This window comes from Phoca vitulina, unplaced genomic scaffold (assembly GCF_004348235.1).
Source record: "Phoca vitulina isolate PV1807 unplaced genomic scaffold, GSC_HSeal_1.0 scaffold4, whole genome shotgun sequence".
Classification (NCBI taxonomy): Eukaryota; Metazoa; Chordata; class Mammalia; order Carnivora; family Phocidae; genus Phoca; species Phoca vitulina.
In genome coordinates this window covers 15,060,998-15,088,752 of record NW_022589707.1, presented here as the reverse complement: position 1 = coordinate 15,088,752, position 27,755 = coordinate 15,060,998, and the positions used below count along the sequence as shown (strand labels likewise).

The 27,755-nt window shown below is 37.3% G+C and overlaps 1 protein-coding gene across 1 annotated transcript in view; it reads right to left on the bottom strand.

Annotated features, from left to right (window-relative positions):
- COPG2 (COPI coat complex subunit gamma 2) overlaps positions 1-27,755 on the bottom strand; it is a 94,528-nt gene that overhangs the window by 31,915 nt on the left and 34,858 nt on the right. Inside the window, exons 8-12 of the mRNA XM_032401562.1 lie at positions 26,225-26,311; positions 25,069-25,226; positions 3,214-3,347; positions 2,587-2,654; positions 187-375 (exon numbers count right to left, since the gene is read on the bottom strand). Of these exons, the coding sequence (XP_032257453.1) occupies positions 187-375; positions 2,587-2,654; positions 3,214-3,347; positions 25,069-25,226; positions 26,225-26,311 (636 nt within the window). The remainder of the gene's footprint in view (positions 1-186; positions 376-2,586; positions 2,655-3,213; positions 3,348-25,068; positions 25,227-26,224; positions 26,312-27,755) is intronic.

The window sequence follows — 27,755 nt, the reverse complement described above, 5'->3', positions numbered from 1 at the left end:
ACATTTAGAAAACATAAGAAAATATCTTTAAGGCCTGGAAGTAGACAAAGGCAATAGAACAGTGAAAGAAATTAATAAATTGAACTTCATAAAAATTTAACACTTTTGCTCATCAAAAGATACTGTTAAGAAAAGAAATAGGCAAGCCAGAGACTGGGAGAAACATGATCATATTTAAACTTTTACCTTGAACTCATCTGAGATTTCAGACACAAAAGAAGATATCTGCTTCATGAGCCTGTCCACACTGCTCTCACTCCCTGTTTTGAGGAGTGTAGTAATGGCCAGGGTTGCAATGCTTCTGTTTGAGTCTGTGATCAAGTTTTCTAAGTCCAGATTGCAGGCAGTAACAGCAGAGGGGTGCTTCATTGCCACCTTGTGGAAGGGCAAGACAAATAATAAGCAAACTGCTACTAATGAAGACCAGAACTTTAAAAAACAAAGAGGAAAATAGACATTTTAATTAAGGTAAGCAGCTTTTAAAAATCTAAATGGGGCAATATAGGTCAAAAGTAATTGTTTTAAGAAGAACATTTCCAATTAATAAGCTATGATATATCATTTGATACACGATTAACTGCCAGAGTCATAGTATAACAAAGCACTTTCTCTTCCTAGGTTTCTATAATCTTTGTAACAATATCACAGTCTGTGGTTTTGTTTTGTTTTGTTTTTTAAGATTTTATTTATTTCAGAGAGAGAGAGCACACAAGTGGGGGGAGACAGGCAGAGGGAAAGGGAGAAGTAGAGGTCCCGCTGAGCAGGGAGCCCAACTCGGGGCTTGATCCCAGGACCCTGAGATCATGACCTGAGCCAAAGGCAGACGCTTAACCGACTGAAACACCCAGGCGCCCTCACAGTCTATTTTATTACAGTTGGACTATTTCTCTTTATAGTACATGTGTACATGGATATCTATTCTACTAGATGTAAGGATCTTGGAGAATCGTACCCACTGTGGTAAACACTGCTCAAAGACTGTTAATATCTTATCACTTAGGAAACACTTCTGTATTTCAGCAAACTCCAGCCACTAAAACATGTCTGTCCTTCTCCTGCTTCTTTGCTTTTGTCAAAATTGTTCACTTCTCCATCTCAATATTGGTAGAGAATCCTTTACCCACAATTTAAAAACTTTGAAAACTCAGCAAAGTATTGGCATCAAAATTCATTTAACAGGAAAATCTGACCCAAACTAATGTTAAACAAGTTAAATATTAATTTATTCCACTTAGTGAGGATAGTCCTATGTATAGCACAGAAATATTAATACGGCTTTAAAAAAAGAAGTATTAATGTGTTTAATGGTAGGGTACTGCTCTAGGCTCAATGGGGTTAGTATATAAGAGATAGCACCATATTGCCTTCCTAAAATTCATAAAATACTGAATTCTGAGGCACATCTGGCCCCAAGTTTACAGATAAAGGAATGTGGACCTATATCACTTCTTAAAAAAACAATTCAAATTGTTATTCTGTAAAGGGTTCTTCTGTGGCTGTCCTATAAAGGTTTTTCCATGGCTTCTCTCGCCTCCAATTGTTCATACTATTAATTTATAATAGATCACATACTGCCTTATGACAAGTCTTCTACTACATTAAACTTTCATTTCAAGGGTGCCTGGGTGGCTGAGTTGGTTAAGTGTCTGCCTTCAGCTCAGGTCACGATCCCAGGCTCCTGGGATCGAGTCCCATGTCAGGCTCCCTGCTCAGCAGGGAGTCTGCTTCTCCCTCTACCCCTCCCCCCGGCTCATGATCTCTCATGCTCGCTCTCTCTCTCAAATAAAACCTTTAAAAAAAATAAATAAACTTTCATTTCAAATGTTTATGGTTATTTAATTTATTCTATGTTTCTGAATTGTATTGTCTAAACCTATGGTGTCCAGTAGGGTAGCCAATAACCAAATGTGACTACTAAGCACTTGAAATGTGGCTAGTCCAAATTAAGATATGCTCTAAACATAAAAATAAGCACTGGATGTCAAGACTTAGTGTGAAAAAATATAAGGCAAAATAGATCTTCAATAATTTTACACCAATTCCATGTTGATATGACATTTTACATATATTAGGGTAAATAAATTATTAAAATTATTTTCGTCTTAAAAAATGTTTAATGTGGTTACTATAAAATTTAAAATTACACGTGACTCACATTGTGTTGCACCAGCACTGTCCAAAACTTTCTACAGTGATAAAAATGTTCGGTATGTTTACATTGTCCAATATGAGAGTCACTAACCACATGATTACTGAGCACATGAAGTGTGACTAGAGTGACTGAGGAGCTGAATTTTTTATTTTATTTAATTTTACTTAATTTAAATGGAAATAGCCACTCATGGCTAATGGCCATCATATTGGACAATGTGGTTCTCAGCTATAAAGTGCTCAGAAGTGGAATTATAATCTTTAGCTGAACAGTAAAAATGGCCACACCTAAGGCCACAAATACAAGGAAGCTGCTATAGAAGTGAAGCCCATAAATCCTATTTACTAACCTTGGGGAGAAAGCCAAATGCTTCACATGTAATGATTCTCAATCAAACATTGATATAAGTCAACAGTTGGCAAAGGGACACCTACCTTGTTCAAGGTCCTCACAGCTGCATATCTCAAAGCTGGCTTAGGAGAGCTACAGAAAAGTTGAAGAACTAGAAAGGAAAAAAGATTGCTGTGAATATAGCTCATTTCATCATATTGCATATATCTGAAAATATAGTACATAAAGTATAGTATTCAAAATATGCATAAGGAGATTAGATCACAGCATCAAAACTTCACATGAGAAATGTATCATCAAAAATAGTAAAAACACTTTTTGTTAAACTATAAAAAGTACAAATATAGGAAACAAAGTTTATTTTTCTATAAGAATTAATATACCCACTAATATCTGAATTTGTGGTAGCAATATTTATAGTTATAAGAGCAAATGGACTTTTTAAACATGAAAGAGAACTGAAGGCATGAAAGTTACTTGATTCTAAGCAAAATTTTTAATGTTTTATATAGGGAAATGGTAACTTCAGAAAAAGAGGTAATTAAGTAAAGAACAACAAAAATAAATCATCTACATATCACAACATAAAGGTATATATAATAGAGCTAAGGTTCAAAAATCATTCTTACTACCTATCCTGTAGAACTATGGAACTTAAAACAAAAACATACGAATATAAACAAAATCCAGCTATGAAACACACAACTAACCTGAAACGGCAGGTGCCAACTCCCTGGCAGTACAGTTAGGAAGATGGATGATAGCTGACGCAGCTTCATAAATAACCATTTCATGTTTATTTCGCAAGCAGCTCTCAATGAAATCAAAGAGTGGACTTTCATGGCTGACAATAAATACACATAGGGCATCATCAGATATCAAAAAGAACAGGTGTAATATGCACAGCACTTAAAAACACAGGCAGAGTGGGCGCCTGGGTGGCTCAGTTGGTTAAGTGACTGCCTTCGGCTCAGGTCATGGTCCCGGAGTCCTGGGATCGAGTCCCACATCGGGCTCCCGGCTCAGCAGGGAGCCTGCTTCTCCCTCTGACCCTCTCTCCCCTCTCATGCTGTTTCTCTCTCTCTCTGTCTCAAATAAATAAATAAATAAAATCTTTAAAAAAAAAAAAAAAAACAGGCAGAGTGAGAAGCACTTTTGGAATTATGGATGAAGGACCTCTGAAAATCCATTCCTCCAAAAAGCAATGAGAACACTGGCATAAATTTTCAAAATTAACTTTTTCAGCACTCTAGAAATTAGCCAAAGGCCTGCAACAATCCCAAAAACATTCATTTAAGGAAAACAGCTGAATCTTCCTAACAACAGCAAACAAGCTTTCTGGTGTTTTCACTTGCTGTATTTCTAGTCCCTCTTCCCAGTTTCATGGTGGCCTTGGAAATCAGCAGCCTCAGAACTGCAGTAGCTATGACAGCCAGCAGCCTAACAGCCATTGGAGGAGGCCGATGGGTTTGGAGCTCCCTCAGAAGCCCTGTCCCCAGGGAACTGTCACTATTCGACCTGACTGGTGCTCCCTAGAAAAGCCCCGTTCATGGAGCTAATCTTTGTTTCATCTGACTCAGAGCCCAATCAGTGAGGAAAGCCCTAGCCTCAGCAAGTTTGTCCCAAAAAATCAGTGGCAACTGTTTAACACTGCAGTTGCCAGGGGCAGTAACTCCACCTGGGGCAAACAAGAGGCTGGCCAAAAAACTCAAAAGGAAAATCTGAGAAACAAGAGCTCCATGGGAGACTTTGGCAATTTCTGACATATTCCTGGGGATCCAGAAGGCCATGCACATGTAGAAGGCCGTGCAAATACCCAGGAAAGACAAGATAAGGCCTAACCTCTCACCCGTGCTTGCCTTTGAGGTTCTGTGCATGTGGGAAGTGAAGGCTAAGGCAGAGTTGTAAACTGCCAGAGCATGGAAGCCATGTCCCAACACACAAAGTGCCCATTAGAAAAAGAGTTGGAGACCTATTGGCTTAAATCATTTAAGAAACTCTGTCAAATCATCAGCTGATGACTTAGCTAATTAAGCAGAGACTTCAGTGACTGCATGTGACAAAGAGTAAGACTGCAGAATTTGTCCAGGAAAGACACTAAATAAATGACAACAACAAGCAGCAACAATAACAACCTCTGAGGATGGGGAAGAGGGAAATGTGATTACTAGAGTTACCACAATACTTAAAATATCCAGTTTTTGACAAAAAGTTATCACACATGTAAAGAAAGAGTAAAGTATGCAGTCCACAGCAATTATTCTTGGGGAAGCCCAGGTATTAGATATGGCATTGGATGTACCAGACAAAGACTCTGTCAATGAATATAAACATGTTCAAAGAAATAAAGGAAACCATGTGTAAAGAATTAAAGAGAATTAAAGACATGACAATCATACCTCACCAAAGAGATAATATCAATAAAGAGAAATGAGTTTTGGTTTATTTATTGTGTTGTTGTTTTTAAAGAAACCAAATAGAAATTCTGGATTTGTAAAGTGCAATAATCAATGAAATATTCAAATCTGCAATTCAGCAGCTGATCTGCACTGGCAGTAGAAAGAAATGAGTAAACCTGAAGGTAGGTAAACTAAGATAATCCAGCTGAGAAAAACAAAGAAAAAAGAATGAAAAAAAAAAAAAAGAACAGAGCCTTGGAGATCTATGGAATATGATCAAGGGTATGAACAACTGCATAATAGGAGTCCCAGAAGGAAAAGAGAGACACAAAGGGGCAAAAGGAATGTATGAAGAAATAATGAAAAAAAAAAATTGCCCAAATTTGATGAAAGCACTAATCCATGCACTTGAGTCTCTCAAAAAATCCCATGGAGGATAAAAAGAAAAAGATCCACACAGAGACACACCATAAGCCAAAGAGAAGATTTTTGACAGCAGCAAGGTAAAAACTACTCATTGTGTAATGAGTAAATGAATGGTTTTTACAGGGGAACATCAATATGATCAATGGCTAGCTTTCCACCTGAACAATGGAAGAGATAGGGCAGTAGAATGCCATAGTCAAAGTGCTGAAATATAAAGACAAGAATTCTATATCCAGCAAACTATCCTCCAAAAACAAAGGCTAAAAAAGACATTACCAGGGAAGCAATGACTGAGAGAATGCACTGCTGACAGATTTACAAAAAATACTAAAGGAAGTCTTTAGACTTAAAGATTTACACTAAACAGTGATGTGAATAATCAAGGAGAAAAAAGAGCACTAGAAATGATAAATATGTGAGCTGATATAAAAGAGTCCATAGATAAATTGTTTTCATTTCTCTCAACTACTTTAAAGGACATAAAATGTTATAAAGCAATAATTATAACATTATAGTTGACCCTTGAACAACAGGTTTGAACCACATGGGTTAATTTATATGCAGACTTCTTATAATAGAGTACTGCAAAGGTATTTTCTCTTCCTTATAATTTTCTTAGTAACAGTTTCTTATCTCTAGCCTACTTTATTGTAAGAATACAGCATATACTACATAAAACACAAAATATGTGTTGTTTATCATATCAGTAAGGCTTCTGGTCAACAGTAGGCTATTAGCAGTTAAATTTTGGAGGAGTCAAAAATTATATGCAGATTTTAGACTACCTGGGAAGTTGGCTCCTTTAGCCCCTACATTCTTCAAGGATCAACTGTATATTGTTGGACTTATAACACATACACATGATACGCATGACAATTATAGCAAATAGGAGCCCAGAGAGAATGAAACTATACTGGAGAAAAGATTCTATTTTTTACTAAAATTAAGTTAGTATTAATCTGAGGTAGACTGTGGTAAAGTAAAATGCATATGCTAATCCCTAGAGCAACAACTAAGAAAAAACTGAAAAAAAGTGAAAATATTGACAGAAAAATTAAAATGATACACTGAAAATATTCATTTAAGACAAAACAAAAAGCAGTCAAAGAGGACAAGAGAAACAAACAAAAAAAGGCAGGAGACATATAGAACAAATAGCACAATGGCAGAAGTAAATCCAACTATATTAATAATTATGTTAAATGTAAATAGTTTAATTACCCCAACCAAAAAATAGAGATTGCCAGACAGAATAAAAAAGCAAGATCCAATTATCTGCTGTCTACAAAAGACACACATTAGATTCAAAGATACAAACAGGGTGAAAGTAAAAAGATGGGAAAAGATAGGCCATGCAAACAGTCACCATTAGAGATTAGGATTGACTATATTAATACCAGACAAGTAGAATTTAAGACAAAAATCTATAAGAGAAAAAAAGATATTTCATAATGAGAAAGAAGTTAATACATCAGGATGATATAACAACAATAAACACATACACACTTAACAAAAAAGCCTCAAAATACATGAAGCAAAACCTGACAAAATGAAAGGAGAAATAGATCGTGTAACCATAATAGTTGGAAATGTCCATACCGACCCAATGATCAATAGAACTAGACAGAAAATCATCAAGGATATAGAACAACGTAATCACCCAACTTAACCTAGAACATTCAACCCAATGACTGTAAAATACATTCTTTTCAAGTACATATGGACAGTTCTTAAGGATGTATTCAGTGCCGGTCATGAAATAAATGTCAATACATTTAAAAGGACAGAAATCAAAGCATGTTTCTTAACCACAACTGAATTAAATTATAGAACAGAAAATAAATTTTAAAAATCCCCAAATATTTGGAAATTAAACATTTTCTAAGCAACCCACATATCAAGAATAAATCAAATGGAAAATACTTTTAAACCAAATGAAAACAAAGACACATCAAAATTTGAGATGTATCTAAAGCAATGTAGGAAGGAAATGCATAGCTTTAAACACTGATACCAGGGAAGAAAAGTCCAAAATCAATAACCTAGGCTTCCACAATTAAGAAATTAGAAAGAGAAGAGTAAATCAAGCCTACAGCAAGCAAAAGAAAGGAAATAAGATCAGAGCAGAGATCAACAGACTAGAATGCAGAAAAATAATAAAAAAGAAAATCAATGAAACCCAAAGTTAGTTCTTTGAAAGATCAACAAAATTGACAAATATTCGGCTAAACTAATTTAAAAAAAGGAGTGGGGCGGGGAAACAAATTATCAAAATCAGGAATGAAGAAAGGAACAACACTACTGACCCTAAAGAAATTTAAATGATTATAAGGGAATATTATGAACATCTGTATGTCATTTCTGGGGATTTGTCCCTAGAAATACCAAATTACCAAAACTGACTAATGAAGAAATACATAATCTAAATAGGCTTATGAGTTATTTAAAATCTTCCCTCGGGGGCGCCTGGGTGGCTCAGTCGTTAAGCGTCTGCCTTCGGCTCAGGTCATGATCCCAGGGTCCTGGGATCAAGCCCCGCATCGGGCTCCCTGCTCGGCGGGAAGCCTGCTTCTCCCTCTGCCACTCCCCCTGCTTGTGTTCCCTCTCTTGCTGTGTCTCTCTGTCAAATAAATAAATAAAATTTAAAAAATAAATAAATAAATAAATAAATAAAATCTTCCCTCAAAGAAAAGCAGAGGTCCCAATGGCTTCATTGGTTAATTCTATCAAATATTTAAAGAAATAATACCAATCCTTCAGAAACTCTTCCAGGAAATAAATGAGGGGAGTACACTACTTCCCAACGCTGTGATGTCAGTATTACCCGTAACAAAGCCTGACAAATTTTTGCAAGAAAACTATAGTCCAATATCCCTGAAATAGACACAAAACTCCTTAACAAAATTAGCAAACTGCATCCAGCAATATATAAAAGAATAATCAATATTCACAACAATTCACAATAACCAAGTAGCATTTATCCCAGGAATGTAAAATTGGTTTAACATCAGAAAAATCGATGCATGTTATATACTAAATTAATAATATAAAGGACAGAAACCACAATTATCTTAAAAGATGCAGAAAAGCAATTGACAAAATCTAACACCCATTCATGATAAATATTCTCAAAAAACTAGAGACTAAATGAAATGTCCTCAACCTAATAAAAGGCACTTTCAAAAAATGCACATCATGCTTAATGCTTTCCCCTTATGATCAGGGACAAGCCAGGGATGTCTACTTTCACCACTTGTACTCAACATTTTAGTGATAGTTCAAGACAGTAAAATTAGGCAAAAAAAAGAAATTAAAGACATCGGTTTGGGAAAGGAATAAGTAAAACTGTCTTTGTCCACAGATGACATGATCCTGAACACAGAAAATCCCAGGGAACAACACACACACACACACAAATAGAACTAATAAATGACCACAGCAAGGTTACAGGATACAAGGTCAACCTGCAAAAATCAACTGTATTTCTATATACTGGCAACAATAATCCCAAGTGAAATTAATAAAATAATTCCATTCTTAATAACATAAGAATAAAATACTTAGAAATACATTTAATAAGAGAATGCAAGACTTTTACACTGAAAACTATAAAACACTGCTGAGAAACCTAAATACAGAAACAGTCTCTGTTCATGGACTGGAAGACTCAGTAGCAAGATGGCAATTCTCCCAAATTGATTTATTCAAAGTACATCTATTGTTCTATTCAGTGTAATCCCAACCGAAATGCTGGCAGGCTTTTGTTGTAGAAATTCAAAGCTGATCCTAAAATTTATATAGAAATGCAAAGGACCTAGAATAGTCAAAACAATTTTCAAAAACCTAAATATATAAAGCAATCACTGACGTATCTGAAGGAAAAACAGACAGCAACACGATAATAGTAAAACACTTCAAGACCCTATTTTCAGTAATGGATACAACATCCAGATAGAAAATCAGTGGACTGGAATAACGTTATAGACCAAGTGGACTTAACAGACATATACAGAACATTCCAACCAATAGTAGCAGGATACACATTCTTCCCAAGTACACACAGAATATTCTCCAGATTAGATTACATGTTAGGTCACAAAACAAGTCTTAACAAATTTAAGAAGATTAAAATCATACCAAGTATCTCTTCTAACCACAATGGAATGAAACTAGAAATCAGTAACAAAAGGAAAACTGGAACATTCACAAATATGTAGAAAGTAAACAACACACTCTTGACCAACCAATGGGTCAAAGAAGTACTTAAAGCAGTTTAAAAAGGAAAATTAGAAAATATCATGAGACAAAAACATGCAATAAAAGCAGTACTAAAAGGGAAGTTTATAGTGAAAAATTAAGTTTTTAAAATGCCATCTATGTAAATATACACACAAAATAAAAAAGAATTGCCAGAGAAATCCTGAGAATTAACAACTGAGGGGTAAGGGTCATTTCATCCAAAACTGATCTGCTGACCACCCAAAAAATAAGCTGAGTTCCTATGAACCTCCATGACAACTGGACTCAGCCCAATGTGTACGGCAATCAATTCCGGCCAACCCAAAACTTGGGCTGGAGTTCCTTCCCATCATGCCAAGGGAGGGGCTGGTACTTCCCCAACCATGAAAGAGGAAGATTTCTGCTACCAACATGCCACATCATACAGCTGCAAGATTTGGATCCCAGACCCTGATTATGCCAGGGAAGGGCTGCTTCCCCTAAAAAACTATGCTGTCAAAATAGGTTCTATTTGGTGGCATATAATTGTTCAGGGTTGTCTCTTCTAATTTCTTCCCCTGTGGCATCAGATATAATGTCTATCATATTATGTTACTTCTGCATCCCACCCCTGATCACAACAGTGAATGGTTGTCGCTTCTGTACTTAAAGTGGTTTAAAAGCCACAAAGCCCAAGGGTCCTAATCCCTCTCTTGGGATGTGAAACCTGCCCTGACAGACCTCTGTGCACTGAACTGGAATGAATGGGCGCTGGGGCAGCCAGTGCATCTGCTCCGGTTTCTGTCTCTATGGGTTGCTCCCACTGAATGCTACTCCAGTAGGCTGTGTGTGAGTTTTCCTTGAACATCTGTGCTTATTTGTGTAAGAACTGTTACAGTGAGGTGGGCATCAAGTCAGGTTTCTACTGTGGCTTTCTGGAAGTAAATCAAAGCGAAGGAGGTCAAAGACACATTTTGTCATTATGACCCGCCACTGGGATGGCTGGTCTCACTAACTACCTGTGAGAAATAGCCCTAAAATCCCAATGAATGAAAAACCTGGGGGATATCACTGCCCAGGTTAGAACTCCTTGGTTGTTATTAATGGTCTTGATGGGAGTATCCCAGGAAGAGGCAAATTTGACTGAGGGCAAGGCTAAACAATTCCTAATAAAATTACATACATATGCACAGAAAAATAAGGATGTAAAACAAGAGCTGGCAAACACTCCAGCAGAATAAGGGAGGATTTGTTCCAGCATATATCTACACTATGATGAAGCTGTGATAATAAAGAATGTGTTGTTGGTGCAGAAACAGAAAGAGAGCTCCTAGAGCTGAGGAGCCCAGAAACAAAGCAGTGAGTACAAGGATACCTGACTTACGACACAGCTGACATTGCAGAGCAGTGGGTACGAACACATATTTCAACAAATGGTAGCAGGACTACTCGGTATCCATGAGGAGGAAAAAAAGAATTTAAATTGTTACCTCATACCATATCCAAAAAACAATTCCAAGTAGATTATAGACCTAGAACACCAAAGTTAAAACTATAATGCTGATAAAAAATAGCATAGAAGATATATTTGAGAACTTGAACTAGAAGATGTCTTGAGCAAGACACCAAAAGTATTATTCCAAAAGTCAAAGACTGATAAATTTGACTACATTAAAGAAGTTCTGTTCATCAAGACACCAAGAGAACAGACTAACTTGAGTGGCAAAAGCTGTTTGCAACATATACAACCAAAAACCAACTCCTAGAAATCAGCAAAAATAAGGCAGAGAACCCAATTAAAAACTGGGTATTTCAATAGAAAAGATATTCAAATGGTTAATAAACATAGAAAAAGGTTCCCAAACTCATTAGTAATTAGGAAATTACAAACTAAAACCACAATGACTTGACAAGGATGCCAAGGCAATACAAAGGAAAAATAATCTTTCACCAAATAGTGCTGAGACAACTGCAAACTCCTATTTCAATCAGATCTCCACATGCAAAAGAATGAAACTGGACCCCTACACCTCACACTATATATAAAATATCTCAAAATGTATCAAAGACCTAAATATAAAAGATAAAATTATAAAACTCTTAGAAGAAAGCATAGGTGTAAATCTTCATGACCTTGGATTAGACCATGGTTTCCTTAGTATAGTAGCAAATGCACGAACAACGAAAAACAAACAAAAACAAAAAAAGCCCAAAACAAAACCTACATAACCTGGACTTCATCAAAATTTAAAACTTCTGTACTTCAAAGGACACAACCAGGAAACTAAAAACACAATCCACAAAATGGGAGGAAACATTTGCAAATTATGTATCTAATAAAGGTCTAGTATCCAAACTATATTTAACAATGATTACAACTCAATAAAAGACAACCCAGTTTTTTAAATGAGCAATGGATCTGAATAGACCTTTCTCCAAAGATCTACAAATGGGGGTGCCTGGATGTTTCAGTTGGTTAAGCGTCTGCCTTCAGCTCAGGTCATGATTCCAGGGTCCTGGGATGGAGCCCCATGTCAGGCTCCCTGCTCAGTGGAGAGCCTGCTTCTCCCTCTCCCTCTGCCCCTCCGCCCCCGTTTGTGCTCTCTCGAGCTCTCTCAAATAAATAAATAAAATCTAAAAAAAAAAAATCTACAAATGCCCAATAAGCACATGAAAAGATACTCAACATTATTAGTCATTAGGGAAATTTAGCCTTTGTTGTTATCAAACCAAGAGCTTATTTGTACAATTTTTGGTCAATAAAATTTTTTTCAATGGGAGGGGCGCCTGGGTGGCTCAATCAGTTAAGCATCTGCCTCGGCTAAGGTCATGATCCCAGGGTCCTGGGATCAAGCCCCAGGACAGGCTCTCTGCTCAGCGGGGAGTCTGCTTCTCCCTCTCCCTCTGCCTGCCGCTCCCCCTGCTTATGCTCACTGTCAAATAAATAAATACTTAAAAAATTTGTTTTTCAGTGGGAAAAAAACACACAATGAGATACCTCATCACACTGACTACGAGATATATAATAAAAAAAGACGGGTGCCTCGGTGGCGCAGTTGTCAACTCTTGGTTTCAGCCCAGGTTGTAATCTCAGGGTTGCGGGATTGGGCCCCAAGTTGGGTTCCGTGCAGAGTCTGCTTGAGACTCTCCCTCTCCCTCTACCCCTACCCACCCCTGCAGGCTTTCTTTCTCTCTCTCTCTAAAAAATAAATAAGTAAATCTTTAAAAGAAAAAAAAAGACAATAATGAGTGTTGGTGAGGTTGCGGAGAAATTGGAACCTCCACGCACTGCGGGCAAGAATGTAAAATGATGCACCCATTTTGGAAAACGGTTTGGCAGTTTCTCAAAAAGTTAAACACAGAGTTACATTATGACCCAGCAAGTCTACTCCTCGGTCTATACCCAAGAGAATGGAAAACATACTCACATAAAAAATTATGCATGACTGTTCATAGTGGCACTTTTTGTAACACCTAAAAAGTGGAAACACCCAAATGTCCATCGACAGAAAAATGAATAAAATATGTGATAGCTACCCAGTGGAGTATTATTCAGCCATAAAAAGAATAAAGTACTGATACTTCTATAATATAGATGAACCCTAAAAACATTAAGTGAAAGAAACCAGAAACAAAAGACCACATATTATATGATCCCATTTATATGAAATGTCCAGATCAGGCAAATCCAGAGAAACAGGAAGCAGATTAATGTTTTCCAGGGGCTGAGAGGAGGGGGAGGAATAGGGAGTGACTGTTAATGGGTTGGCGGGGGGGGGGGGGGGGGTTCTTTTTGGAATGATAAAAATATTCTGGAATTAGTGGTGGTAGTTATACAACTTTGTGAATATACTAAAGACCACTGAATATACACTCTAAAAAGGTGAATTTCATGGTACGGGAATTATATCTCAATAAAGAAAATCTAATACACCCCCTGATTAGTAAAAATTTTTAAATTTGACATCAAGTCTTGGCCTCAGGGGATCTCAGCCTACTGGCTGGATATAATCACTTCGAAAAATAGTCTAACAATGATCTACCAATTCCATTCCTGGAGACCTATCTATAGAAATAAATGCTTACATATAAAGAGAGAAAGCTATGGTAATAAGGTAGTGTGGTATAAGCCCAGGAATGTTGTTTGTAGCTGTTTCATTAGTAAGTGCTCAAAACAGAAAACAACCCAAATGCCCATTAATAGAAGAATGAATATAAATGAACCTGGAAGGATTCAATCAAGGAAATATACAATTAAAATGAACTAGAGCTTCAGCAAAAACAAGGGTGAATTTTACACTGAAATACTGAGTGAAAAAAAAAAAAGATACAAAACATAGCATGATTCTAATGACATAATGTTCAAAACAAGACAAAACTAAACCTTACTGTTTATGGATGCATACACAGGGGGTAAAAATCTAAAGCAAAGCAAAGAAATTACTACCATAAAAATCAGAATAGTGACTTCTCCTGGGGGTAGGTATGACCAAGAGGATACATAAAGCATTTCTAGGATACCAGAAATGTACTACCTAGCATATGGGCATTATATGGGTATTCCACAGCAATTAGATATAATGTACATACAACTTTAAGTCTTATACATTTCCCTTATATGTATACTATGTTTTTTAACTTAAAAATTTTAAAGAATATTGCATATTCTCTCTTGGATCTAGGGTTCTAAATGAGGTAAATTTTGTTATCAGTGATACACAGACTGACTACAGTCTTCTACTTTTATAAATGATTTGTCTGTTTCTGCGACATGAGGGGTTATAGTCTTCCAAACCCTTTATTTTCTTATATTTAAGATTTTACTGTACATATTTTGAAGCAATGTTATTAAGTATAGTTAATACTTAACCGTCCTTGAGCAGTGCAGGGATGAGGGGCACCAAAACCACTAAGCAGTCAAAAATTCATGTATTTGACTCAAACTTAACTACAGGTAGCCTACTATTAACTAGAAGCCTTACCCACATCATAAATAGTTGATTCACACATACTTTGTATGTCATACGCATTGTATATTGTATTCTTACAATAAAGCAAGCCAGAGAAAAGAAAATGTTAAGAAAATTAGAAGGAAAATACACTTATGATACTGTACTATATTTATCCATGTTTAAGTGGACCGCACAGTTCAAACCTGTGTTGCTCAAGGGTCAACTGCTTGTACAAGTTCATTCCCATGATATCATTTAGACTATTACTTTTGTCAAAATACAAAATCCCACTTTGTCATTTTTAATGTTCTAAATCCTGATTCCTTGTGTTCTGACTCGTATTACTATTACTAAGCAGCAATTATTATATATAGTGTTAGTGTCTATCGAACATGTATTTTTGATTTTTTTTTTTTTTTTTTTAAGATTTTTATTTATTTGACAGAGAGAGACACAGCGAGAGAGGGAACACAAGCAGGGGGAGTGGGAGAGGGAGAAGCAGGCTTCCCGCAGAGCAGGGAGCCCGATGTAGGGCTCAATCCCAGGACCCTGAGATCATGACCTGAGCTGAAGGCAGACGCTTAACGACCGACCCACCCAGGCGCCCCTATTTTTGATACATTTTAAACTTTTCCTTGTCACTCTGTTTAGAAGTGTCTTTTATAAAAGGCTATATAATAGATCTCTTATTTTGTTTACCCAACCTGATACTTTTAAAGATTTGAGAGAGCACGTGGTGGGGAGGGGGAGGGAGCAGCAGATTCCCAGCTGAGCAGGGAGCCCGACATGGGGCTCAATCCCAGGGCTGAGATCATGACCTGAGCTGAAGTCAGACACTTAACCAACTGAGCCACCCAGGTGCCCCCTGACCTGACACTTTTAATAAGTAATCCTTTAATAATGTAAGTAAATCCACTTACATTTACTATAATAGAAATATTTTTGCTTGCAACCTCTATGATGGTCCCCCCAAATCTGCACTTTTGAAAATCCACATTGCCGTGTAGTCCTCTCCCACATACTAGGCTTGGGCTCTGTAACCAAGGGAATCCATCAGCGGTGACAGCAGGTCACCGTCGAGATTAGTTAGGTTATAAAGCATTGCAGCTTTCCATGTGAGCCTCTCGCCTTCAGCTCGCTTACTTTGGGAAAAGCCACTGCCATGCTGTGAGGACATTCAAGCAGCCTACGGAGAGGCTGCCAAAGAAAGAAACTGAAGCACCTGGCCAACAGCCAGGGAGAAACTGAGGCTTGTCAACAGCTTCACGAGGGAAATTGGAAGTGGATCCTCCAGATCTAGATGAGTGCAGCTCTGGCTGACAGCTTGATTGCAACTTCATGAAGGACCCTGGACCAAAACCAAAAGCTAAGCCACTTCCTGATTCATGACCACAGAAACTATGAGATGATGTCGGTGATAAGCTGCTAAGTTTGGTGCTAATTTGTCACACGGCAAGAGATAACTAATACATTTACACTGAATTCCGCCTGTAGTAAAACTACAGGTTAAGTATCTTTGTTTTCATATAATCTTTAGAATTTTCTCTTTATCCTTGTTAAAAAAAAAAAATCAGTGTTAAAGTGTGCTTGCTTATCTTCACACAGCATTCTACTTAGCATTTGGTGCTGCACGTGCGTGCTTGTGTTTACTCTAAGGATCCTATCTTTCTACAGGTCTGAGAACTGATCAGCCACTTAAAGAGTTAACTTTGTATTAAATTATATAAAAATACAGAAAGTACATGAAATGTCTGCGTCCCCCTCACTCCCCCGAATTCATAGTCAAGCCCTAACCTACAGTGTGACTCTATTTAGAGATGGGGCCTCTAAGGAAGTAATTTAAGGTTAAATGAAGTTATACGGGTAGAGTCCTGATCTGATAGAGCACTCGCTCTTGCCCCCCTTCATGTGTGTGTGTGTGTGTGTATGTGTGTGTGTATACACCAAAGGAAGATCATGTGAGCGCATGGGGCTAAGACAGCACTCTGCAACCCAAAGGAAAGTTCTCACCAGGCACCACTCTAATCTTGGATTTCCTGGCTTCCAGAACTGTGAGCAAATACATTTCTCCTGTTTAAGCCACCTAGTCTGTGGTATTTGGTTATGGCGGCCGTAGCATACTAATACAGTAGCCAAACTTAGAGATGCCCCCAGTGATTCTTGGTTTCTGGTATCCATTCCCTTTTCTAGTCCCCAGCCACACTGAATAGAGTTGATCTTTTTATCCAACAGAATATTGCAGAAATGCTGAAATGTGGTTTCAAAGACTAGGTCATAAAAATGATTGTGACTTCCACAATGTTATGAGGACACTGAACAGCCCTATGGAGAAGTCTACATGGCAAGGAACTCAGGTGTCCTGCCAACAGCTTGCACCAAGGCACCGGTCATGTGAGTGAGTGACCTGGAAGCAGATTCTCCAGCCTCCCTCAAGCCTTCCAATGACTGCAACCCCGCCCGACATCTTGATTACAACCTCATGAAAGATCTCAAGCAGGAACCAGCTAAGAACACTCCCAACCCCTGACCTACAGAAACCATGTGGGGCAAAATAAGTAGTTGTCCTTTTAATCTGGTTAGGTTCTTCAGTAATTCGTTATACAGCAGGAGATAACTAAGTCCTAAGTGCATTATTACAAAGCTACAATGACAAAGAAGATGAATACTTCAAGCACTACAGGAGCCCCTAATGCCACCTCCCAGGCACAACTGTGCTTCTGCCCTAAAGATAAATACAAACTTTTAATGCTGTACATCAGTTGTGCCTGTCAAGTCTCAAATTAACTCAAACAGAACCATATAGAACGGATCTGTGTGACTTAGGGAGATTCACCCATGTGGTTGTATTTAACAGTACTTTGTTCATGTCTATTGTTTTGTACACTATTGACTGTATGAATATACCACAATTTATTTTTTGTTTCCGTAGTGTAGTGGTTATCACGTTCGCCTGATTATTTTTTGATTCTAACGTGTCGGACATGTGGACTCCTTCCATTTGGACTGAACAGCAGTCCTAGACGTATCCTTGGTTCGTCTTTTGACACACAAATGTATGTATTTCTGTTTGGTATTTAAAAGAAGCCAACTGAGATTCTGCTTGGGGGTGCACTGAATCCACAGATCAAAATAAGATGTGACATCTTTATGGTATTGAATATTCCAATCTAAGAACAGGATATATCCCTGCATTTATTCAGGTTATACTTCAATAACATTTTATAATTTTTGTAGAGATGTACACAGTTTTGGGGAGATTTATTCCTAAGGATTTGATTTCAATACAAATGGTGCCATCTTTTCACAATTTTACTTTACTTATTTTTTAATGGCGAACCTTTTTTTTTTTTTTTTTTTTTTTTTAAGATTTTCTTTATTTATTTGACAGAGAAAGAGAGAGAGATAGAGAAGCAGGCTCCCCAGTGAGCAGAGAGCTGGATCCCAGGACCCTGGGATCATGACCTGAGCTGAAGGCAGATGCTCAACCGACTGAGCCACCCAGGTGCCCCTCAAAATTTTATTTTCCTGATTGGTTGCTGGAATATAGAAATAATATCAATTTTGGATACTTAACTATCCAGTAACCTTGATAAATTCGCATATCAATTCTGATAGATAATGCATATTTTACATTCTCTATATACAATCATGTTGTCAGCAAAGACTGTTTTATGTCCTCTTTTCAATCCTTAGATATTTTTTTTTACTTATTGCATCAAGTATGACTTCCAGTAAAATGTTGCTTAAATGGGCGCCTGGGTGGCTCAGTCGTTGAGCATCTGCCTTTGGCTCAGGTCATGATCCCAGGGTCCTGGGATCCAGCCCCGCATCGGACTCCCTGCTCAGCGAGAAGCCTGCTTCTCCCTCTCCCACTCCCCCTGCTTGTGTTCCCTCTCTTGCTGTGTCTCTCCCTGTCAAATAAATAAAATGTTAAAAAAAAAAAACAAAAAAAAAACCTGTTGCTTAAAAAAAAATATATATATATATAGTTAGCAGGCATCCCTGTTTCATTTATAATCTCAAGGGGAAATCCTTAATAGTCCACCAATAAGTATAAAGTCTACTGGAGATTTTTTTGGTACCCTTATCAGAATAATGATGTTCCCTTCTATTCTTTGCTTTGAAAAGAGATTTCTAATCACAAATTGTCACTGAATTTTATCAAGTGCTTTTTTTGCATCCATTACAATATTGAGATTATTCTCCTTTATTCTTTAAATGAGGAATGTTATGTTGGTTTTTGATTGTTAAATGAATCTTGCACTGCTAGAATAAATGCATATTGGGAAATCTGTTCATTATTTCTTCGTATAGCTTTTTTGCTCCAGTCTCTCACATCTCCCTCAGGAATTCCAATTACATATCAAGTGGTACACCAGTTGATATTATCCCCACAGTTCTCTGAAGCTGTTTGTTCTTCTTTAATCTGTTTTCTGTGTTCTTCAAATTATTTACTTTCTATTGCTCTGTCTTAAAATTCACTAACTCCTTCACTCTTTTGTTAGCCATCTCTAGTCAGGTGCTAAGTCTATCCAGTAAATTATCCATTTCAGTTCCCTTCTGTGTGGCAGGCAGAACGGCCCCCAGATGGCCAGGCTTCTTCCATGGAACCTGTGAATATGTTACCTTACATGACACAGACCAACCCCTGGCTGACAGCCATGAAGGAAATAGAGACCTACCAAGCTTTAGCCACAAAGAAATGAATTTGGCCAACAACCTAAACAAGATTAAAAGTGAATTCTTCCCCCGAAGTCTCCAGTAAGCATCAGCATCCTGCTAACATTGTGACTTTGGCCCACGAGACTTATGTCCAACCTACAGAACCATGAGATCATAAACGAATGTTGGAATAGCCAGTACCTTTGTGATCATCTGTTATGGTAACAATAAAAAACCAATACCGATTTGGCTACCTGACAGTAAGGTGCTACTGTAACAAGAACCTGAAACCATGGAACTGTCTCTGGGAGCAAGCAAGGGGCAGAAGCTGGTAGAATTTGGGGCAGCATGATGAAAAACGCCTGAATTGCCTTAAACGGAGTGCTATTAGAAATCTGGTCTTCAAGAACACTGCCTATGAGGGTTCACAGACCACTTGTAGAAATCTGTCTCGGACTCCATCCTAAAACAGCAGAATGCCCATTCTTTTCAAGTGTACATGGAACATTCTCCAGAATAGATAACATATTGGGCCACAAAACAAGTCTCAACAAATTCAGAAAGATCGAAGTCATTCCATGCATCTTTTCTGACCACAATGCTATGTAACTAGAAATCAACCACAAGAAAATATCTGGAATAAGCATAACTACATGGAAGTTAAATAACATGCTACTAAACAATGAATGGGTCAATCAAAAAAAAAAAAAAAATCAAAGAGGAAATAAAATACGTGGAGACAAATGCAAATGAAAACGTAACAGTCCAAAATCTCTGGGATGCAGCAAAAGAAGTTCTAAGAGGGACGTTTACAGCAATACAGGCCTACCTCAAGAAGAAAAATCTCAAATAAACAACCTAAACTTATACCTAAAGGAGCCAGAAAAAGAAAAACAGAATCCAAAACCAGTAGAAGGAAGGAAATAAAGTTTAGAGCAGAAATAAATGATACAGAAACTAAAATATAGAACAGATCAATGAAACCAGAGCTGGTTCTTTGAAAAGATCAACAAAATTGGTAAACCCTTAGCCAGACTCATCAAAAGAGAGGACTAAAAAAAAAAAAAAAAAATCAGAAATGAAAGAGGAAAAAGAGTAACCGACACCTCAGAAATACAAAGGATTGCAAGAGATTATGAAAAACTATATGCCAACAAATTGGACAATCTAGAAGAAATGGATGAATTCCTAGAAACATAGCCTTCCAAAACTGAATCAAGAAGAAATAGAAAACTTAAACAGATTACCAGTAATGAAATTGAATCCATAATAAAAAAAACTCCCAACAAACAAAAGTCCAGGACCAGATGGCTTCACATCTACCAAACATTTAAAGATGTTTAAAACTATTAAAATATTCCAAAACTATTTCAAAAAATAGAAGAGGAAGGAAAACTATGAGGCCTGTATTGCCCCCATATCAAAACCAGATAAAGGCACTACAAAAAATGTACTACTATCTGTGATGAACACAGATACAAAAATCCTCACCAAAATATTAGCAAATCAGGGCACCTAGTGACTGCATGCGCTCTCTCTCTAAAATAAATGAATAAATCTTTAAAAAAATATATTAGCAAATCGAATCCAACAATCCATTAAAAAAAAAAAATCATTCACCACAATCAAGTGGGATTTATTCCCAGGATGTAAGGGTGGTTAAATATTTGCAAATCAATCAAGGTGATATATCTCATCTATAATAAAAAGGATAAAAACCATATGATCACTTCAATAGATGCAGAAAAAACATCCAACAAAGTGCAACATTCATTCATGAAAAAAACCCTCAACAAAGTAGGCTTAGAGGGAATATACATCAACATAATGAAGGCCATATATGAAAAACCCACAGCTAACAAACTCAATGGTGAAAAACTGAAAGCTTTTCCCCTAAGATCAGGAACAAGACAAGGATGTCCCTCTCACCACTTTTATTCAACATAGTACTGGAAGTCCTAGCCACAGTAATCAGATGAGAAAAAGGAATAAAAGGAATCCAAGTTAGTAAGGAAGAAGTAAAACTTTCACTATTTGCATATACTATATATAGAAAACCCTAAAGACTCCACCAAAAAGCTACTAGAACTGATAAATTCAGTAAGGTCGCAATGTGAAAAAATTCCATGTACAGAAATCCACTGCATTTCTATACACTAATAATAAACAGAAAGGAATTAAAGCAATCCCTTTAAAACTGCACCAAAAAATAATAAAATATCTAGGAATAAACTTAACCAAGGAGGTGAAAAACCTGTACTCTGAAAATTATAAAACAGTGATGAAAGAAATTAAAGACAACACAAATGGAAAGATATCCCATGCTCATGGATTGGAAGAACAAATATTGTTAGAATGTCCATACTACTCAAAGCAATCTACAGATTTAATGCAATCCCTATCAAAATACCAACAGCATTTTTTACACAACTAGAACAAACAATCCTAAAATTTGTATGGAACCACAAAAGACCCCGAAACAAAACAATGCTGGAGGTATCACAATTCCAGATTTCAAGTTATACTACAAAGCTGTAGCAATCTAAGCAGTATGGTAGTACACAAAAACAGATACATAGATTCATGGAACAGGATAGAAAGCCCAGAAATAAACCCACAAATATAAGGTCAACTAATCTTCAACAAAAGAGGCAAGAATATGCAATGGGAAAAAGACAGTCTCTTCAACAAATGGTGTTGGGAAAACTGGACAGCTACATGCAGAAGAATGAAACTGGACCAGTTTCTTTCACTATACACAAAAATAAGCTCAAAATGGATTAAGGACCTAAATGAGACCTGAAAGCATAAAAAAACCTAGAAGAGAGCACAAACAGTAATTTCTCTGACACTGACTGTAACAACATCTTTCTAGATGTCTCCTAAAGCAAGGGAAACAAAAGCAAAAATAAACTATAGGGATTATCATCAGAATGAAAGGCTTCTGCGCAACAAAGGAAACAATCAACAAAACTAAAAGACAACCTACTAAATGGGAGAGGTTATTTGCAAATGACATATCTGATTAAGGGTTAGTATCCAAAATATATAAAGAACTTCTAAAACTCAACACTCAGAAAACAAATAATCCAATTAAAAATGGGCAGAAGACATGAACAGACATTTCTCCAAAGACATACTAATGGTCAATAGACACATGAAAAGATACTCAACACCACTCATCACCAGGGAAATGCAACCTAAAACCACAAAGAGATACCACCTCACACCTGTCAGAATGGCTAAAATCAAAAACATGAGAAACAACAAGTGTTGGTGAGGATGTGGAGAAAAAGGTACACTCATGCACTGTTGGTGGGAATGCAAACTGGTGCAGCCACTACGGAAGACAATATGGAGTTTATGGTTTCTCAGAAAGTTAAAAATAGAAATACCCCATGATCCAGTAATCACACTACTGGGTATTTACCCAAAGAATACAGAAACACTAATTCAAAAGGATACATGCACCCCTATGTTTATTGCAGCATTATTTACAATAACCAAATTATGGAAGCAGCCCAAATGTTTATCGATAGATCAATGGATAAAGAAGACAGGGTGTGTGTGTGTGTGTGTGTGTATATATATATATATATATATATATATATATATATATATATATATTTATGAATATTATTCGGCTGTAAGGAAGAATGCAATCTTTCTATTTGCAACAACATGGATGGAGCTCAAGAGTATAATGCTAAGTGAAATAAGTCAGAGAAAAATATATGATTTCACTTATATGTGGAATTTAAGAAACGAAACAAATGATCAAAAGAAAGAGAGGAAAGGAAACAGACTCTTAACTATAGAGAACAAATTGATGGTTACCGGGGGGGGGGGGGGGGTGGGGGATGGGGTAATAGGTGATGGGGACTAAGGAGTGCACTTGTTCTGATAAGGACTGGGTGATGTATGGAATTCTTGAATCACTATATTGTACACCCGACACTAATAGAACACTGTATGCTCATTATGCTGGAATTAAAAAGGAAGGAAGGAAGGAAGGGAAGGAGGGAGGGGAGGGGAGGGGGGAAATCCAGTCTTGGAGGATCCTGTAAGAGCACAGAAGGAAGAAGTTATTGTAAACTGGAGTAAAGTGGATACTTGTTATAGGTTAGTGGACAGATTAGCGAAATTGTGTCCTGCAGTTTTGTGGAAACCATAACCTGTAGATGATGAACCTGACTCTTTACTTGAGGGAATTTCCAAGGAAAGTGTTGAAGGTGTGACCTGGTTTCATCTTGCTGCTTATAGTAAAATGTGAGATGACAAATTCCACCAGTGGACAGCTGCTTCAGCCTGTGCCCATGAGTTCCCACCTGCCTGTGATATCCTCCCTTCCCGACAGCCTGCCCTAAGGATCTTGGACTTGCTTAGCAAGCTCCCAAACTGCAAATGCCAGTTCCTTGTAATAAATCTCTTTATATATTTATCTGCTATGGGTTCTGCTTTTCTGGTTGAATTCTGACTAACAAGGAATTTAAAGCTCTGGAATTTCTTTTTAGTTCCTTCTTATAGTTTTCATTTCCCCTGCTCATTCGTTATAACTATTTCCCATTAAAACTCTTGAAAGCATCTTTTATAAACGTGTTAGAGTTTTTGTCTGCTAATTCCAATGTCCAGGTCATATGAGAGTCAGTGTCTGTTGACTGCTTTTTCTCTTAACTACTGGTCACATTTTCCAAACTCTTTGCACTTCTATCAGTTTCTTACTGTATATAAACATTGTGAATGACAGGATGCAAAGACTCTAGAAATTTGATGTTTCTCTAGCAGGCAGTTAACTTGGCTGGCTCAAACTCCAAACTTCATCTCTTTGGCTGTGAGTGAGGCGCAGCTGAATCTCCACTCAGTTCTTTCAGTTCACAGCTACTGTTAGTCAGGTTTCCTAGAGTTTTCCCCTCTACACGTACAGATCCATGGTCAACCACGGAGTTTTGCAGAGTTTGAAATTGATTTGGGAGCTTACCCCAATTGTGGTTCCCTCCTTTCCAGGATTTCCACCATAGGTTTTCATCACTCTTCCAATCTCAAACTATATTCTAACCCCTCTGTCCAGTAAATACTATGGCTTTCTGTGATCCCACATCTAGGAACTGTGGGATCTCTGGAGACTAGCCAGAAATACACAAATCTCACCTAGTATAGCCTCTGCTTCTCAGACATCAACTTCCTTCCAGTTTTTGCCTACTTTTCACCACTCACCAGTACTTTCAAATAGTGGTGGGTTTTCCCACTTTTGGGGGGAGGCAAAGTTTTGTATCGATGATATAAGTATTTGCAGTGGGCTAATGTGACCCAGCTACTCCACCATTATCAGAAGCAGGAAGCTCAACCGAATATTTTTTTAATATTCCACTTTATCTTCTCTGTTGACATTTATGCTACACCTTTTCTTTAGTGGTTACTTAAGAGATTACAATATTCATCTTTCTATTATCACAGTCTACCATCAAATAACACTACTTCATGAACAATATAAGAGCCTTACAAATGTGGAATTCTCTTTTCCTCCTTCATGCCCTTTAAATAAATAAATCATTAAATGCAGCACTTCAATATTCTTTTATAAAAACAAAAGGAACAAGCAAGATTCTTCATGTCACTTCCAGCTTTCACATTATTGCACATCTTATGATCTCTTAAGTATTTTTTGTTCAATATCAGTTTCTTATTATTGGCAATCGTAATCTATTAAATACATATACCAGAGCATACATTAAGGTTAAAAAAAAAAAAGTTGCATTACTTAGAATCCCATGAATTTTCTTAATTTGGAAAACACCAAGTCCATCTGTAAAATCAGCGCTACCCAAAAAAATATTCATAAAGGAAATAAACTTAGAAGTAGGTTAACCAGCAAACAGAAAATTACTTAGGTTTAGGTGAAGACACTTACCCCTCTTCGTTTTCTTTTAGTAAGCGACTGGCAATTCGGATCAGCATGCAGTAAGCAAACTGTGATTTGAGACCGGATTTAGTAAATTTATTCAACATCTTAGAAACAGCAAGGCGATCGTTCTTCTTAAGGTGATACAGGACTCCCAATGCATGGTACTAAAGGACAAGAAAAAGGATGTAACACACAGAAAGCTGAGGAGGAAGAGGACAAACTCCCAGGAAAATAAAATCATACGGCACTTTAGTAAAAAGATACCCAAGTCAAATGTATACAAATAGAATACCTTTTTCATACTGAATCAAACACAGGCAAGGCTGAGAAACTCTTATGAGTTTCACCCCCAGAAATCAAAGATTCAGACTGGACAAGCAGTATCAAAGAGGTGACATACAATCCGAAGATGGCTCTAGCAGGTTCAGCATGGCCCCACACATCCTTAGTACAAAGGCTCTTGGGTCCCAGGCTTTACCAGTGTCACAGGTCTCTGTTAGTGGCTTTAAGTCACTATAGGAGTGTAATTATCGTGGCACTTTGTGTAAAAACACAATGATCAGAGTTAAGAGAGCGAGAATGTTTCTTGAGGGAAAAATTACTACTTGATTTCCGCATAACTAAATACGCTAACATGAGAAGTTGTAAACACTGAAAGGGGATGAATAAGTATCCTCTCAAGTACACAAAATTGCCAATTAAGATTTTAATCTTGTTCCTTTTAATTAGGAATTAATGAATATCAAAAGATCTTCCCAACAAGATGGTTTTTAAGTTTCACAAAATAAAAATTACTCTTCACTGTTTGTGTAATGTCTACCATAACCAAGTTCTGAAAAGCTTAGAATTGGGACATCCTTCATCACAAATTGCTTTTCAAATAAAGGACGGAAATGCAGCATGAAGGACCTTTGGAATGAGCATCTCCAACTATCGCTGAACGTAAGAATCCTTCCTGAACATTCCTACAGCTTTTACAAAACACTCTCAGGGCTTCAGACAGTAATTCTAATCAGTGGGATATCTACTTGAGAATATGTACTAATAGGCTGCTCAATATTAGCCTTTAGCTAGTACACATCTGGGAAGTCAATACATTGCCCCTAAGATGGAAGGTTAAAGAAAGCTGGTCTCAAGACCCAATATGATTCAATGGCAGTACCTGGACCATAATGTTGTCGCTGGAAGCTGCTTCTTGGGCTTCGTTGACCCAGCGCTTAACCACATCATGGCTTATCTTCATCATGTGCTAGACACAGAGCAAAATAAGAGTAGATCATGCATGGTCACTAGAGGTTTGCAAGCATGAACTGGTTTTCTTAGAAAATCACTAACAGGGGTGCCTGGGTAGCTCAGTCGTTGGGCGTCTGCCTTCGGCTCAGGTCATGATCCCAGGGTCCTGGGATTGAGCCCCGCATCGGGCTCCCTGCTCAGCAGGAAGCCTGCTTCTCCCTCTGCCACTCCCCCTGCTTGTGTTCCCTCTCTCGCTGTCAAATACATAAATAAAATCTTTAAAAAATAATAATAATAATAATAATAATAATAAAAAGAAAATCACTAACAGACATTTCCAAATGAAAGAGACAACTCTGTAGCTTTTAGGAATCTATTTCAAGTCTCTACTCCCAAGGCAAGTAATAAACCAGAAACTTTCTCCAAGACGTGTGTGTGGGGCCGGGGGTCGGGGGGTGCCTGAGAGACGTGGGTGAAAGGACGCAATGAGAGGGGAAGGACAGCAAAGGAAGGGCTAGTGAATAGAATGGTGCTTAAATAATGTTCACATTCTTGGTTTTACTTCCAGGAAACTCAACTGGAAGAAAAAAAAGAAACAGTACTGATATATCCCCTGCTGTAAAACTTGGCCAATTATATTCCAGACCCAGAACCTCTTGTGATTCAGATGACCTAAATCCATTCACAGAGGAACAACCAATTTTCATCAAACACAATGTGATAAAGCTGTAATGAATGCATTTTGTTTTGATAAAAAGGGGAAAGAAAAGGTACTGCTGAAACAAAGACCACTTTCTGGTAAGAAATTTAGAAGTGGGACAGGAGGCTTTGGATTGAAGGACACCACACACGCTAAGGAAAACTGAGGTAAAAAGGCAAGAGGCAGAAGTACAGCTCACAAAGATTTAAAAAATAAAAATTTTCAAAAATTGGCCAGTGTCTTCTCTGTCCACCACCTCATCCTTACCCCCATTTTCATTATGTATACAACAGAACTCTGATTACCAAAACCTTTCAACATGAAAGTTTCATGGTTTTTTTTTTTTTTTTACCAAGATTTAATGTACATTTATTCTTAACATGTGGGACATATAGTATAAAGATTTCATACTGAATAAATAATATTCATTAAGCCAAAAAAGGAAAGAAGGAGGAATTTACATCAAGTTTTAGCTACACTGTTTGAAATACAAATATGCAGATTTTATCACTGAAAAAAATCTCAATTGTGTTTCTTCATCAGGAACTTCAACTGAACCTAGAACTTTTTCACACCTCGATTAGAAAGAAAACAAAACAAAACAAAAACCCAGAAAAAAATAAACTGTAAGCTGACTGGCTGCCGAGACAGCAAGGACTCTTTACAGAGACCTGTACAGCGTCACGCCAAGAGGGAAAATTTTTGTAACGGCCCATTTTAATGCTCCTCTGATAAAACACTCCGGGATAAAGTAATAGAG